The sequence below is a fragment of the Myripristis murdjan genome, chromosome 1, assembly GCF_902150065.1.
Source record: "Myripristis murdjan chromosome 1, fMyrMur1.1, whole genome shotgun sequence".
Lineage (NCBI taxonomy): Eukaryota > Metazoa > Chordata > Actinopteri > Holocentriformes > Holocentridae > Myripristis > Myripristis murdjan.
This window is the reverse complement of record NC_043980.1, coordinates 25250111-25264491: the sequence shown is the minus strand read 5'-3', so window position 1 is coordinate 25264491 and position 14381 is coordinate 25250111. Positions and strand designations below refer to the sequence as shown.

General features: G+C 40.9%; 1 protein-coding gene across 2 annotated transcripts; it reads right to left on the bottom strand.

Annotated features, from left to right (window-relative positions):
• Nucleotides 1–503: 503 nt before the first annotated feature.
• mvb12a (multivesicular body subunit 12A) lies at nt 504–10099 on the bottom strand. Of its 2 annotated transcripts, none has more exons than XM_030070808.1 (10): nt 9867–10099; nt 7382–7477; nt 5309–5392; nt 4060–4159; nt 3789–3918; nt 3490–3630; nt 2499–2611; nt 2329–2387; nt 2096–2149; nt 504–1849 (listed from the first exon to the last, which is right to left on the bottom strand). In XM_030070808.1, exons 2-10 carry the CDS (start codon nt 7475–7477, stop codon nt 1772–1774), a joined length of 855 nt encoding a protein of 284 aa, XP_029926668.1. In that variant the 5' UTR covers nt 9867–10099; the 3' UTR covers nt 504–1771. The 2 variants fall into 2 exon arrangements, with proteins under 2 accessions (XP_029926668.1, XP_029918986.1); XM_030063126.1 differs by lacking the exon at nt 9867–10099 and adding an exon at nt 8953–9073.
• Nucleotides 10100–14381: the final 4282 nt, after the last annotated feature.

Sequence of the window (14381 nt, the reverse complement as noted above, 5' to 3'; positions counted from 1 at the left end):
AGGTTTAACAGAGGAGGTAGGAACCAAGAGGGTGTTAGCTGAGCTGGCGTCAATCTAGTCATCACCTCTCACTCCCTGCATGGGACTGTGGGAGTCTTAAGCAGCTCCTTCAGTAACAAACTGCTACATCCACAGTAAAAGTGTAAAAATAAAGCCCTTTTCACACTTGTGTTCAAGCAGGGCCAGCGAGCCACTTTGAAATGTGCCAGGACTGTGCCAGTGTGAAAGATTTCTCAGCTGTGGAAGTGCAGTGTTACAGGTCATTTGTTTTCACTGCAGGTGCATATTGTGTATAGTTCTTTTTTTTTATTTTTTTTTATTTATCTTATTTAACCCTCACTATTTCCTGTGCTTTTGAGCTGCTGGAAGAAGTGAATTTCCCCAGTGGAGATCAATAAAATTTTATCTTATGCAAAAAAAAATAAAAAATAAAAAATAAATAAATAATAAGAAATACTACTAATAAAAAATAAACAAAATAATACTAATACTAATAATGTATGCAATATTGCCTAATATAGTTTTGTCTTTATTTGTTTTGTTTTTTTTAATGCATTCAAAGGTTCTTGTACAAACCATAAAAATAAACAAACTGTAACACAAACATTAACATTATACATGGTACATTTTACACTCACCCAGAGTACTGTCCCAAAGCCAACAAAAAAAGCCAACAATAAAAAAAAAATCCTCTCACCATTATCTGTTATATCCTGTGTAGATATGAACACAAAGAGCAAAAAATACAACCCTCCTCCATTCACTTGAACAAGATATTTAGTATATTTTTAGACTAGTACAATTCTGACAGTACAAGAGATACACTACACCTTTGTATACCTGTGTCTCTTTAGCTCTGCACACCTAGAGCATAAGTTCATTTGCCAAAATACACCAGACTCAATATTCCAGCACTTCTTAAGAAATTAATTGTTAGACACTGTAGACTGCTAAAATTATTAAAGATGCATTCCACTCCAGGGTATGTCTAAATAAGCCAGGTTTTAACGTTCTACATTTAGCACAGGTGTACAGGAGTGCAAGGAACACAAATCCCTCAGCAAAGGAAACTGCACCCACATGATGTATTAAGTCACATGCAATTTTGATTCAAATTTATTTTTAGTCTGAATGTGTGAACAATCTGTTACCTAGAAGTATGCCACTATCTGGTATCAAGCATGTACAAAGCAAAGAAGACGTACTTCATGTGGCAGGAGAACAGTCCCAAATGGATCTAGATTTACCTTCAACCCTGTAATGCCTTGAAAGCCTGTATACCCAATCAAATCCCTTCAACCAAGTATACAGAGTAAAAACACATTAAAAAAAAAAAACAAAACAAAAAAAAACAGATACATATATATATATATATATATATATATATAATTATAAATATGATGCTATTCAAAAAGGCCAACATTTTGGTTAAAAGAAACACGTAATGCTTGAAGGTAGGAACTATAAATATGGACTTGGAATGACTTAATACAAAAAGGAATGCAGGGAACATGCTTAATAGCAGCAAAACAGCCAACCACTTATAAATGCTTTTGGCGTATGATATCATCTCAGGTATGGCCCCAACATAATATATCCACTTACCATCGGAACCCTACAAAAACTTGATTTTTAATTTAAAGTTTCAGTTTAAAAGTAGCTCTGATCATCCTTCATCTCTGCCAGCACCTGAGGTGCTGCTGTGAGGAACGCCTGTGGGCAGCATTACAGCAGAAGCCTGACGTTACTGCTGATGCAAAGGTCACTGAGCTTATGAGGCACTTCCTGTTGAGACCGACGGTCTGGTTCTTTTGGCAGCAGATTCCTCCACGGCAAAAGTATAGTTATACTGAAAATCCAAATCAAAATATAGTTGGTACAAAGAGCAGCACACAACATCATATAGAGCATTATTAAAGGATATTAGAATAAGAGACTGCAAGTCAAAAGTCAAATGGGAACATATAAAAATAAAGGCCAGTTTGTTTCAAGAGTTTAGAGCCTGTTACAGGATATACACCATGTCATGAAAATTTGATATGTAACACAATTTTGAGTTAAAATTACATTAGTGCTCATTAATTAGTGACCTTACCTCATTTTCAATGTCCTGGAGCGACTTAATTCGAATGTTGTTTAGTTGCGGAGTCTGTAAGACAAAGATAGTTCAAGAGACAGAAATTTACATAGATTTTTTGGAGCACATTTTATGATATCTTTTGGAGGGAGAGAAAAAGGGAGAGAAAAAAGAGAGGGTGACATTAAAAAAGTGATAGTTTGCTTTGACAAGAATCCATTGCTTTAATAATGTTGAAATAGAAAACGCACCATGCCGTTCTTCTGTATCTCAAACTTTGGGTGAAGGGCAAAGGGAACTCCATCTATAGCTATGGAGAGTGAAGGTAAGGAGAAGGTGAGTGGATCACCAAAAGTAAGAAATAAAGTGACACAATAATAATATCTATGAAATCCCATGCTCAAAGAGAAACTTGGTGTACCTGTGATTCCATAGATAGTGCTGTTATCTGCTGCTTTGTCCGTGGTGTCCCTGGATTTGAGGCTGCAGCGCCTCTGACTTAATTTGGAATGGGGCAGCGGAGGAGGAGGGTTGCTGCCGACACAACACACAGGTAAAGTTTCCATTAGTTTTGTAGCAGATGAGAACAAGTTTCCACTTCATTTCAATCAAAGTTTACAAGGTCCAGGTCACTTGGCTTTCAGTGTTACTTCCCATAAGCACTCTCTGTACACACTATCGAAAACACTGAGACTGACACTTTCTCACTGTAGTTCATAAAAAATAAATACAGTAGTAGTATTGATCTGAAGCTCAATTCTGAGGGTGTTCTGTAAATAGTTTTCTAATAAACAATAAATATAGCAACTTCTGATCAACCCGTATCAATTTCAGGCTTAAAATAACATACCAGCTTAAGCCCCACCCATTTCCGGACAAATCACACCCACTTCCGGTTTAAGCCCCGCCCGCTCCGAGTACAGATACGGATACAGATAATGTAGATGGTTGAACAGATACAGACACAGATAGTGGTGTACCCACTCATCCCTAATGATTACTCTCAGTTCTTTCTGGCAACACTTTTCCTCCAAATTCTACAGAATATGCAATCAAACAAACTATAAACTATATTTCAATTTATACACAATTTAAATAGTCTGCAACCATATTCCACATTGATTTCAAGCTTCAACCTTAACATTTTTGTCTCTTAAAATATACCTGTGAGTCATCTAAAAGGAAATCCATTTTTTAACAGCACTTGTAATGTGTGTTCGCTATAACTGTAATCATCACTTTTATAATAAGATTACTGTAATCCTATTATATGTTGTATATTTGTTGATAACATTCAAATCCATATAATTCTGATTTGCTGGGAACTGCATTGCTGTTGCTTGTGTGGATTATTGTAACCTAGAGTTTCTTTACATTGGACATCTGTCTATGTGAGAGTATCAAGCACAAACCTGGGCCTAAGGGGCAGAGGAGGAGCTGGCTGGTCCAGGGAAAGTTTGTGGAGGTCCAGGCTGATACTGCGAGGTTTAGCTTGGGGCATGGGGCTGGAAAAATGTCCCTTTCTGCACCATAACACATAGCCATGGATGTCTCTGGAAAGAAAACAGACACTTGATAAGACATCAGTTATTATATTAATACTAATTAAGTATGGAATTTATTGATAATGCGAGTATATGTTAGATGTTTAGAGGTGTGTGTGTGTGTGTATGAGTCTGTATTTACGCACAGTGTGAGTGGTTCTACTAACCCCACACATGTGTAATGCTGCAACATCATTTTGCTTTTGGCTGTCAGCTTGATATCCAACACAGCTGTGTCCACACTGCCCACTGGGACGACACGTACACACACACGCTTCTTCTTCCACACAGAGGCCTCTGGAGACGCACATAGAGAAAAGCTGGGTGTAAACATAGGGCTAAAAATTCTGCTAGTAGTAAATAAATAACACACAAGTCCCTAAAAGTTAGCATCCAGTGTGAGGAGAGTGTGTATATCTGACTAGACATGTATCTTACTGGGTTCTAGGTGCTCCGCTATGTAGCAGTAACCATGAGGAATGGTCTCTTTGTCCGAGATGACCTGGACATCTGACACCACCATGCCACCTGACAGGTCCTACAGAGGGAGAGCAAGAGATAGAGAGAGAAACAGTCTGTGGATGGAAAAATTGGAGAGGGGGGCATCTGGCTAGAGATGTCATTAGGATTTAGTATACCAATCCCAGTGAACAGTTCTCAATATGTGATTCAACATGACAGCAAAAACAGAAATCCCATTCAGCACACACTCGTATCTCAAAACTTTGTGTAATCATAAACAAGTAAATAGAAGCTTCATATGTTTCAGGTAAGGATTCAAGGATTCAATAGATTTATTGCCATGTCAACAAGTTGATAGGAATTTGTCCTGGTAGACTCTCTGACATAAATATCATAAACAAGGACAGTACAGCAGCACATCACATACAAAAAGATGAGCATAAACACAAACAGACAGTAAACAATAAGCAATATGCAATACCCAGCGGCATTGAAAGTGCATGCAGTTATGTTAAAGTGCTACTTACAATGTAACCTGTATATACATAACCATTAAAGTCAGTGCATGTTCACTTGTCTAATAGCCAAAGGGTATGTGCTATCTCTGAAGCGGGATGTTGAGCACCTAATGCTTCTATATCTCCTGCCTGATGGGAGGAGACTGAAGAGGTAGTGTGCTGGGTGAGAGTGGTCAGCTATGATTTTTTTAGCCTTCCTAATTATTCTTGTGGAAAACAGTATAGCATAAGAAAACAGCATAAGAACATTAGCTTACAACAATGAGTAAAACACTGGCCTGGAGCCTCCAAGTAGAAAACAAAATACCCCAATAAAAAAATTCTCTTGCTCATACATCAAATTAGAGGAACTGTATGAAATGTCTTTTGCTGTGACAACAAATGCAATGGTATGATTATGTGCTCTCATTTTGATTTACAGCTCTGTATGCATAACCACAGCTTTAACTGTTTCAGTGTATACATACAGGCTGATGCTACAGCAGAATAACAATATTGCGTTGTGAGGGATCAAAATGCATCAACACTACCCATATTAAATACACTGGTATAAGTATCATTGCAAAAAAAAATTATATTGACATGCTACCCAAGTATCAATTCTTGTGACACCCGTAGTAAGGGTATACATAATGTCTTGGGGTAATAAAGCAATACAAAGGAAAATCATCATTAACACAGGCAAGGATCTCTGTCTGGTACAGTACCTTGCTGTAACAGAGGTAATAGCCAGACTTCATCCCAAAGCTGCGGGTAAAGTTCGCTGCTGCCCCATCCTCAGTGAGGCTGATCTGTAGAATGACAAAAAGATAAAAAGGAAAGGGGTGGGGGTGATGTACCATGTCAGACCTGTTCTTTGTCTGCCAGTCTTCTGTAATTATATTGCTTGCATGAAATATGTGATTATTGATGTGGACAGCAAAGAGCAATATTCAGTGTCTTCTAATTTTTGGATGTAGGTGATGTACCTCTTAATGGAAGACACACTCTACATGAGAAAGCATCACATCATCAAATCGTCTCATCACGTAAAGTAAAATGACATGTTAGATAGGACTGGGCATGGCAAGAGAATGGCTGTGAGTCAGTCTTCTTAGCAGTGTTGACTAGTCCCAAAACACAGACTCTGACACATAGCTCAGATGGCTAATTATAACTTAAGTGACTAATTTTATTGATCATCTACTTGGAAAACGGCCATATATGTGCTTTGTCTGCAAAATAGCTGCAGTGCTATTGCCATAGTGCTGTGGCAATAAAAGCAATCGTTACCAAGAGGCAATTTCGAATTTGCTGCTTCTGGGTGCTATCAAACTTAATCACAGGTTACAGCACATGAGAAGATCATTTTCCACGAATCATATCAGCTATAATGAGCAGTGTCTAATAAAAAGTAAAAATAGCCTCTTTACTTCCCAGTCAACCAATTTAAAGTAGTTTTTATAGTATCACTGTGAAAAGTAACTTTAACCTTGAATCTTACTTAGGTATTAATTTTCACACAAATCCTACAATTGTCTGCTCTATTCAAAGGTGCAACTACATGAAAAGACTTTGGAGTTTGCAGTTATGTGATGTGCATACATACGGGCGCGCGCACACACACACACACACACACACACACACACACCCTACTCACAAAAAGTTAGGGATATTTGGCTTTTGGGTGAAATTTATGGAAAATGTAAAAAGTTCACGCTACAGTGATATTATATCATGAAAGTAGGGCATTTAAGTAGAAGCATACACTGTGTGGTGGATATACCACAACAAAAAATGTCAGTGTCAATAACTTGTCATGTGCCCTTGAGCATCAATTACAGCTTGACAACGACGTCTCATGCTGTTCACAAGTCGACTTATTGTCTGCTGAGGCATGGCATCCCACTCTTCTTGAAGGGCGGCCCTCAGGACATTGAGGTTTTGGGGTACAGAGCTCCGAGCCTCTACACGGTGACTCAGCTGATCCCATAGGTTTTCTATGGGATTCAGGTCTGAGAAAGTGCAGGCCACTCCATTTGAGGTACCCCAGTCTCCAGCAGCCATTCCCTAATGATACGACCTCGATGAGCTGGAGCATCAAACACCTGATGTGAATTTTACCGATAAACTCCTTGTTAGAGAACAGCAACTTGTGCAAAAAGTACTGAAACAATGAACAGTTGGACATGTGCATTCAAAGGTTTACAGAAGGTCACATTAAGTTCACCTGTAAAGGTTATAATGCATTTTAGGTTCATCCTGAAATTTCACCCGAAAGCCGAATATCCCTAACTTTTTGTGTGTAGTGTATATAAAAATCAAATATATGCATATTTAATTCTAGTATTTGTCAAGCATTTTCAAGCTTTTCCAGCACCTTACAGCTGTGGTAAATTAGACATTATAAATGTAAGGCATATGTAGCGCTTTCTGCTTTGCTTTATTTTGGAAGCCAAAAGGCCCTAAATCTGGCCTTAGAACAAATTGTGCACACAGTCCCAGAACTTGTTTTCAGTAACTGAATATTTGATTTTGCAGGGTTGTAAACTTGGCAGCGTTGAAGGTTGCTTCTAAGTAAAAGCCGGAAATTCCTTGCTCCTGTTTGTTTGCAAACTTCTGAGTTATGTCTTCCACATCGTCACCCCAAATAAACAGAGGAACTGTACAGAATCTTTTGTTTATGCAGGTCTGCTTCTGGGCCCCATTGATTCCCATATATCCTCCAGTGTCACCCTATGCAGAGTGTATGTACATTACACACCACAGTATAAACCTTTAATTTGCATCTGTGTCCCTACCAGGTTGAATTCTTTGGGGCAGGTGCTGCCGTTGGAGGTCCAGGCTATTGCCGTCACTGGCCTGATGTGGACTCCTCCATGCTCCATCAAAGACATCTAAGGAAGATGAGCGAGCAGAGAAAAATGTAAAGACGGTAGAGGACAGTGGGAGAGGAGAACAGAGCTTTCAATATGCATATCATAAATGTAAATTAAAAAAAAAAAAAAGAGCTGGGGGGTCTGGCAGAGATATGAGATGTGATCAGGAAGTGATATCAGGCTCTACAGAATGATAAATCAAAAACATTTGAGCTACTATGAGACATATTTGATCCTGCCTTTAGGGATTTAAACTGGAACTGTTACGTCATGTACATGTAACATGTACCAGGGTATTTTTTTCCATCTTCAGCTGCAGATATTGTGATGTATCATAGCTGATTAACTTACAGTATATCGCATTTTGCATGAATCACCTGTATTGTGATACCATAATTATCCTGGTTGAATATTATGATAGTATCATATCACAAGTTACCCAGTGATCCCTCCCCCTTGTAGAGATGACTGTTGGTGCCTTTGTAAGATATTTACACATAGGGGATTTGGATAAACAATCACTGGTAATGTGATGATGACCAAGCTGGTAGAAACAAATAACGCAACAGCTAAAACTACAACCTCAGAAAATCACATCCCTTTACTACAATAGAGATAGATAGATAGATAGATAGATAGATACTTTATTCATCCTGAAGGAAATTCACAAGAGGTTGATGACTTTGCCTTATCACAGTTATACATATCCAAACGATATCTAGTATCATATCACGATATCAGTAAAATATCAATATACTATAAGCCACCTCTGTGTGTGTGTGTGTGTGTGTGTGTGTGTGTGTGTGTGTGTGTGTGTGTGTGTGTGCTTCCTCTGGACTCAACAGCATACATGAGCTGTGCCCTGACCATGAGAAGAAAATTGAGAACTTATTCCTGTGCTCCTGGGCAAAAACAATGCGACTCAGTGTGATAATTCATGTTATCCCTGTGGCCAAGGACACCAGCTAGTCACAGACATTTGTGTTTATCTGAACAACTGCCCTATTGTAAGCAATCAGAAAACAAACATATGATGCAAAATCTGAATTTAGAGGAGATGCATATTTTGTGACTCTGCAATTTTTTATTCCCCAAGGATCTACTCTATTTCGGCATCAGATTTGGAAATAAACAGCAGCCAGATGTTATATCATGTCTGTAGCTTTGACAGTTTACTCTCTCTACCTTGCCACTTTGGCAGGTAACCAGCCACTGGATATGAAAGTCCTACTTCTAACTCAGTTTTAAGTCTCTAGTTTCGTCCTTTGACAAGAAATGCCGTTGAGCACAAAGATTTTATTCTTGCAGACGGCAATATATGAATATAGGATCCTATCCTGTAAATTAGACACGACAAAAAGTAGTTCTGCTCGCCTTAACAATAGAAGCGACTGTCTCACTAACTTCGCTTCTACGTGTAAGGTTGCAAAACTTGTTAGGCTGCTTGTGTTTCGCCAGTGTAATCAAATAAGCATTAAAAATCACATAGTTACCTTGCCTTCGTACTCTCTTTTGGTCCTTTAGTGTTTAATTTTAAGCTGTGCGAAGAACTTTTTCCATATCAACCGAAATTCCTTGGTTTTCCTCGTCAAAAGCAGGAAGTGCCGATTTCGTTTGGACTTCAAATCCCATGAAACCACGCGCTAATGACGTCAGACTAAAATGCCAATTCACCTGAACGCAAGGGGGCAGTGTTTTAACACATATCTGACAACACAGCGAGCACCGTCTGTTGTGTGTATCAGCTTCCACAGCTCCCACACACATTGTTCATCATTCATTGTTTGTGTATTAACAGTTCAGCATGTCATTGGATTGGAAGTGTTATCATCGTTTTGTGATGTTTATGAACTCCATACTTTGGCAATCACTAACCGGAGGAAAAATATATTACATAGAGATAAACATTTCTATTAAATGCCACACATAACATAGGTGTGTTAGGCGTGTGTGTGTGTTTGGGGGGGGGGGGGGACAGACAGAAGAGTGTTGAGAGAAAGATCGATTCTCATTTACATGAAAATGAGGGAGAGCAGGGGAGTTTGAGGGAGGGAGAGAGTGAGGGACGGATAATGGAAAAGGGGGGAAGGGTGACGGAGAGAGGGCGAGGGACAGGCAGGATGAAAAAGGAGGCAAGTGGGTTGGGGAGAGAGGTGTGTGATGGAGAGAACAAGGGGAGCTCAAGGAGATAACAGGGAGGAGAGGGAATGTGAGATAAGTAGACAGTGACATGAAAGGGGAAAGTAGTGGGGTAAAAAAAAAACAACAACACATGGGGTAGAGGGGAAGACAGAAGGCATGGATGTCAAGGAAATAGAAAACGTCAACCACAAGCACATACACACATCTGGTCTAATGTACTGTTTCAATGTGAGAGCACTGTGGGGTGACACAATAATCTTCATACCAGCGGGCTACGGCGGAGTGCCTCGACTTCAGCAGGGTTTTATCCCTCCATGCATCTTCCTCCTCCTCACTAAGTGGAAAGACATACTATGTTTTCAATGCAATTAATAAAAAGACAAAAAAGACAAAAAAAAAAAAAACATAATTATATCGAAGAGGGTTATCATTGTTCATCTGTCTGCTATGCATATGAAGAGTTACGTTCCCTGCTGTGTCAACATTTATAAATGGGGCCTTTAGGTAGCCAGGTAGCCTAACACACACACACACACACACACACACACACACACACACACACACACACACACACACACACACTTTAATCATGCTTCATCTCTGTGTACATGTGTGTGTGAGTGTGTCTATGTGTGAAACAGAGAGAGAGAAGGAGGCAGACAGACAGAGAGATGAGCTACAGACACTTAGATGGAGCATCCAGAGGTGCTCAGGTCCCCGTTGGCATAGCAACATGCAGAGCAGACCACGGGGGTGGCTGTAGGGGGAGGGTGGGGGGGTGGTTGGAGCGAGTGGACTGTTCCATCTGGGCGAAAGAGGAAATCGGGGTTTATTCAAAGCATTTAGCTTAATTGGTTGATTGACCAATTAATGAGAATGAGCCAGGAGTAATCTGCTGAGATTCCACCAAGGGGGAGAAGGGGCAAATTGCCAGTGAGCACTCTCTCTCTTTCTTTCTGTGCGTGTGTGTCCCTGCCTGTGCATATATGTGTGTGTTAACGTGCTGAGAGTGCATACAACTGTGTGTGTGTGTGCGTTTGTGCGTGTGTGTGTGTGTGTGTGTGTGTGTGAGCTTGTAAATGTGAGAATGATAGAGTGAGTTAGAGAGTGGTCTCAGCCGTTGTGTTGTTTCCTGCGCTGCTGTGAGATTCATTCATCTGTTCCATTAGATGGCCTCCTGTCTCACAAAGAGTGACAACCTGGCCATACCTGAACACACACACACACACACACACACACACACACACACACACACACACACACAGAGAGAGAGCTTTAGGCCTTAGATATCTGTGGGAAACATTACGATGTTCCGTACTCTCAAAAGCATTAGGCCTCAATCCCACTGAATTGAGTGAAAAAAATTCCCTGGCTCCTCTTCAATCCATGGAGCATCCATGTGCACACACACGCACACACACACACACACACACACACACACACACACACACACCTCCAGTTATCTGTGAGGTAATAGAGGAGGAGGTAGTAAATGGGGGTGTAAATGAAACTCTAAACCACGGCTACTGCCCTTCCCCCCCTCTTCCAGACCAGCCGTCAATCATCCTGAAAGGAGGCGGGATAATGTCCCAGCGTTTTACCCAACGCTTCCCCCCTGTCTCCCCCCTGCTATGGCAACCAAGCTGCCAATCAAATAAAGGGACTGGGTACAGCTGTCTGAAACTCTCAATTTATGGGTCCAGGCTTTGGAAGAAGCCATACAATCCTTCACTAAGCAGTAGACATGCTCTACTTCTTACTGTGTGTGGCTTTGCTCTGCTTCTGTGAGACTGCATTGTGGAAACATAATTTACAACCTATTAATGGAAATTAGACACAATGCATGTCAGGGGAATTTCATGGTCTGGTGCCAGAAATGTCAGCAGGCTCCGTAAGCTAAAGATAGATGGAAATGAAAATAAAGATGCAAAAAATAGCTTTCACTTGGGTATATGTATCCCAAACCATACTATCACTGAGACATACACCCACAAATACACACACACACACACACACAACACACAGAGCTAATTGAGTCGTTAAATGAAAGCACGAGGACTCAGTCACACCTCTGTCTTCAGCGGCAATGTTCTCATTAGAGGATACTAGAATGACTCAATCTGTTCATAGAAGAAAAGAGCTCAAAGTGATGCTCTAAATGTGTCTGAGGAAGACCTGAGGATGCCTTTGAAATATTCTGCTGGTCTCTCAGGAACAAATTGGCATAGAAACATCTGGCTCCATCTCTCAAGAAAGATATGATTGATTCAAAATATTTTAGATATGTAAGCATGTGGAATAAATGTATTTCTGATCATATTTTAGCTGGACCTATTTATTCAGTGCACAGCTGGCACTATTGGTGCTGAATGTATTTGTTGTCAGCATGACTTGTTTGACCCTAAAGGCTTTAGAAAAGTGGTTTTCCAAATTTCCTCCATGTCAGCAGCCACTCAAATAGACCACCAACCATGCTTTAATAAGATTTGATAAGAGCCTGTCCCTCAGAAACCCCTTAAGAAGATGTATGCTGTTATATGACATGAGAGAAATATATATATATATATATAGCTGCCTAGAATGGGAACCTATCATCAGTGCAATCATTTAAATCTTCTGTGGTGCTTTAATGATGAGTAACTGAAATAACAGTGAAATCAGATTGTTGCTAATTTTGCTGGGAACTCACTGGATTCCTTCAAGGATCCACTGAGATAACCAAATCCCAGTGTGGGAACCACTACATTTCTGATTGCATCATTATCATTATTATCATTATCATCATCACCATAAATAGCAACAAAGATGGCTTCCACGGTGACCTGTCTGACTGGCTTAATGTAGGTAATCTGACACAGCAGTCTCACAAAAAGCAGCAGTTCAAGGTCAAAACCTTATTGCCTTTTCAACACAGTTGATAGCAAACTGTCTCTGTGCTGCCCAAAACAAATAAAGAAAAAATATAGAATCAAAGATAAAATAAAGAGAAACATTCTAAGCAAAATTATAAACTATGCATGCTGTCCTGTGTGAATATTGATTGCGACATCATAAGCAATATTATATTACATTAAATATGATATGGTCACCATGAGCTCAGAAGCTCAGAGTAGAGTAGCACAGACATTATATCATTCCATAAAAGAAAAGAAAAGAAAAGAGAAGAAAAGGAAAGAGAAGAAAAGGAAAGAGAAGAAAAGGAAAGGGGCGACTCTAGGAATTCTAGACCCCTGACAAAATATGGACCCCACCAGGCCACACACACACACACACACACACACACTCCTTATGCCTTTAATTTAGTACAGTGTCACTGAATGGTCCCTCTTGTTTGGGGACCTAAACCGCTCCTGCAGCCTGCACTAACATGATAAGTCAAATATTATACAATTTTTTCATCAGGGCTGAGGTTTTATAATCTTTATTAATATTTACGGATATAAGTATTACTATTATTAACAATAACAACAACAGGGATGGTTTCCATGGTGAACTGATGTACTGGCCTCTCCGCGGTCTCACATGAAACTGCACCATTCCCCGGGGCCCGCTGACGTACGGCGAGGGGACGAGGGCAGCGGCGTCAAGTGCGAGAGAGAGAGCCACAACAACACCGGAACTTAAGCAACTTTGCCTTCAAAATATAACTACCAGCACTTGTCGGAGGCCTGATTGTAAGAAGGGCTATGGGTTCAAGGTAGAGTTCTCATCGGGCCTGAAAATTAAGACCCGACCCGACCCGGGCCCAACTGGGCCAGCCCGAGGCCCGACCCGACCCGACTAATTAGCCGAACTTTAGGCCCGACAGCCCGATAAAGCCCGAAAAAAAAAAAAAAAAAATCGCCAAATTCGCCATTATTTAGCAGAGCCGGTCGGCCGCGGCACCGGGGCACCATCAGTCGGTATCAGGCGGGCCCGCCGCGGCACCGGCCAGCATCAGGCAGCTCACCTGTCAGATCCGGCAGACCTGACGGGTGGGCGCGGTATCGGACGGTGCCGCGGCCGGCCCGCCTGATACCGACTGATGGTGCCGCGGCATGTGCGGGTCAATACGGTAGTCTAGAAAACTGGAGATTTTTTTTTTTTTTTTTTTTTCTCGTGCGCCCCCAAGTAGATTGCGCCTTGGGCAGTTGCACTGCCCATAGCAGAAACCGTCCCTGCTGCCGAGTCTGCCAGCACAGCGGGATACTGCTGCAACTCTCTCTCACTTGTTTGCGCTGCGCTCGCACAGCTGGTTGTCTGTCTGTCACTGAAAGTTTAGCCTCCAAATCCAATCCAGTATCTCACTCTCTCCACCAGTCACATAAAAATGAAACGTCATAATCAATAACAGAACACATCATTCTATTTTTTTATTTAAAAAAAAAAAAAAAAAAAAAAAAATCCCCCACAGAACCCGAAGCCCGACCCGACCCGCCCAATTCACGTAAAGTTTAGGCCCGACCCGACCCGAAAATGTCGGGTCGGGTCGGGTCGGGTCGGGTTCGGGCAGAATATGAGAACTCTAGTTCAAGGTGCATTAACAAAATCTTTACTGTAAAACTGTGGAATCACAACAACACTGACAGGTTTCTGAGGCGCGGGGAACTTTTGTCCTGAAACAGTCCAGAGAGTAGACTGTGACAGCCTGAAATCTCAACATATGGCAATTGTTTGTGAGTGGAAATGATGAGGAGCCCTCTTCACCCAGCTCTCTCAGATGTATAGGCATATTTATGTGATGGCGCGATGAAGATTTTGATATTAAAAGGACTGTAGTCACACGTGTTCTACTGTGGAA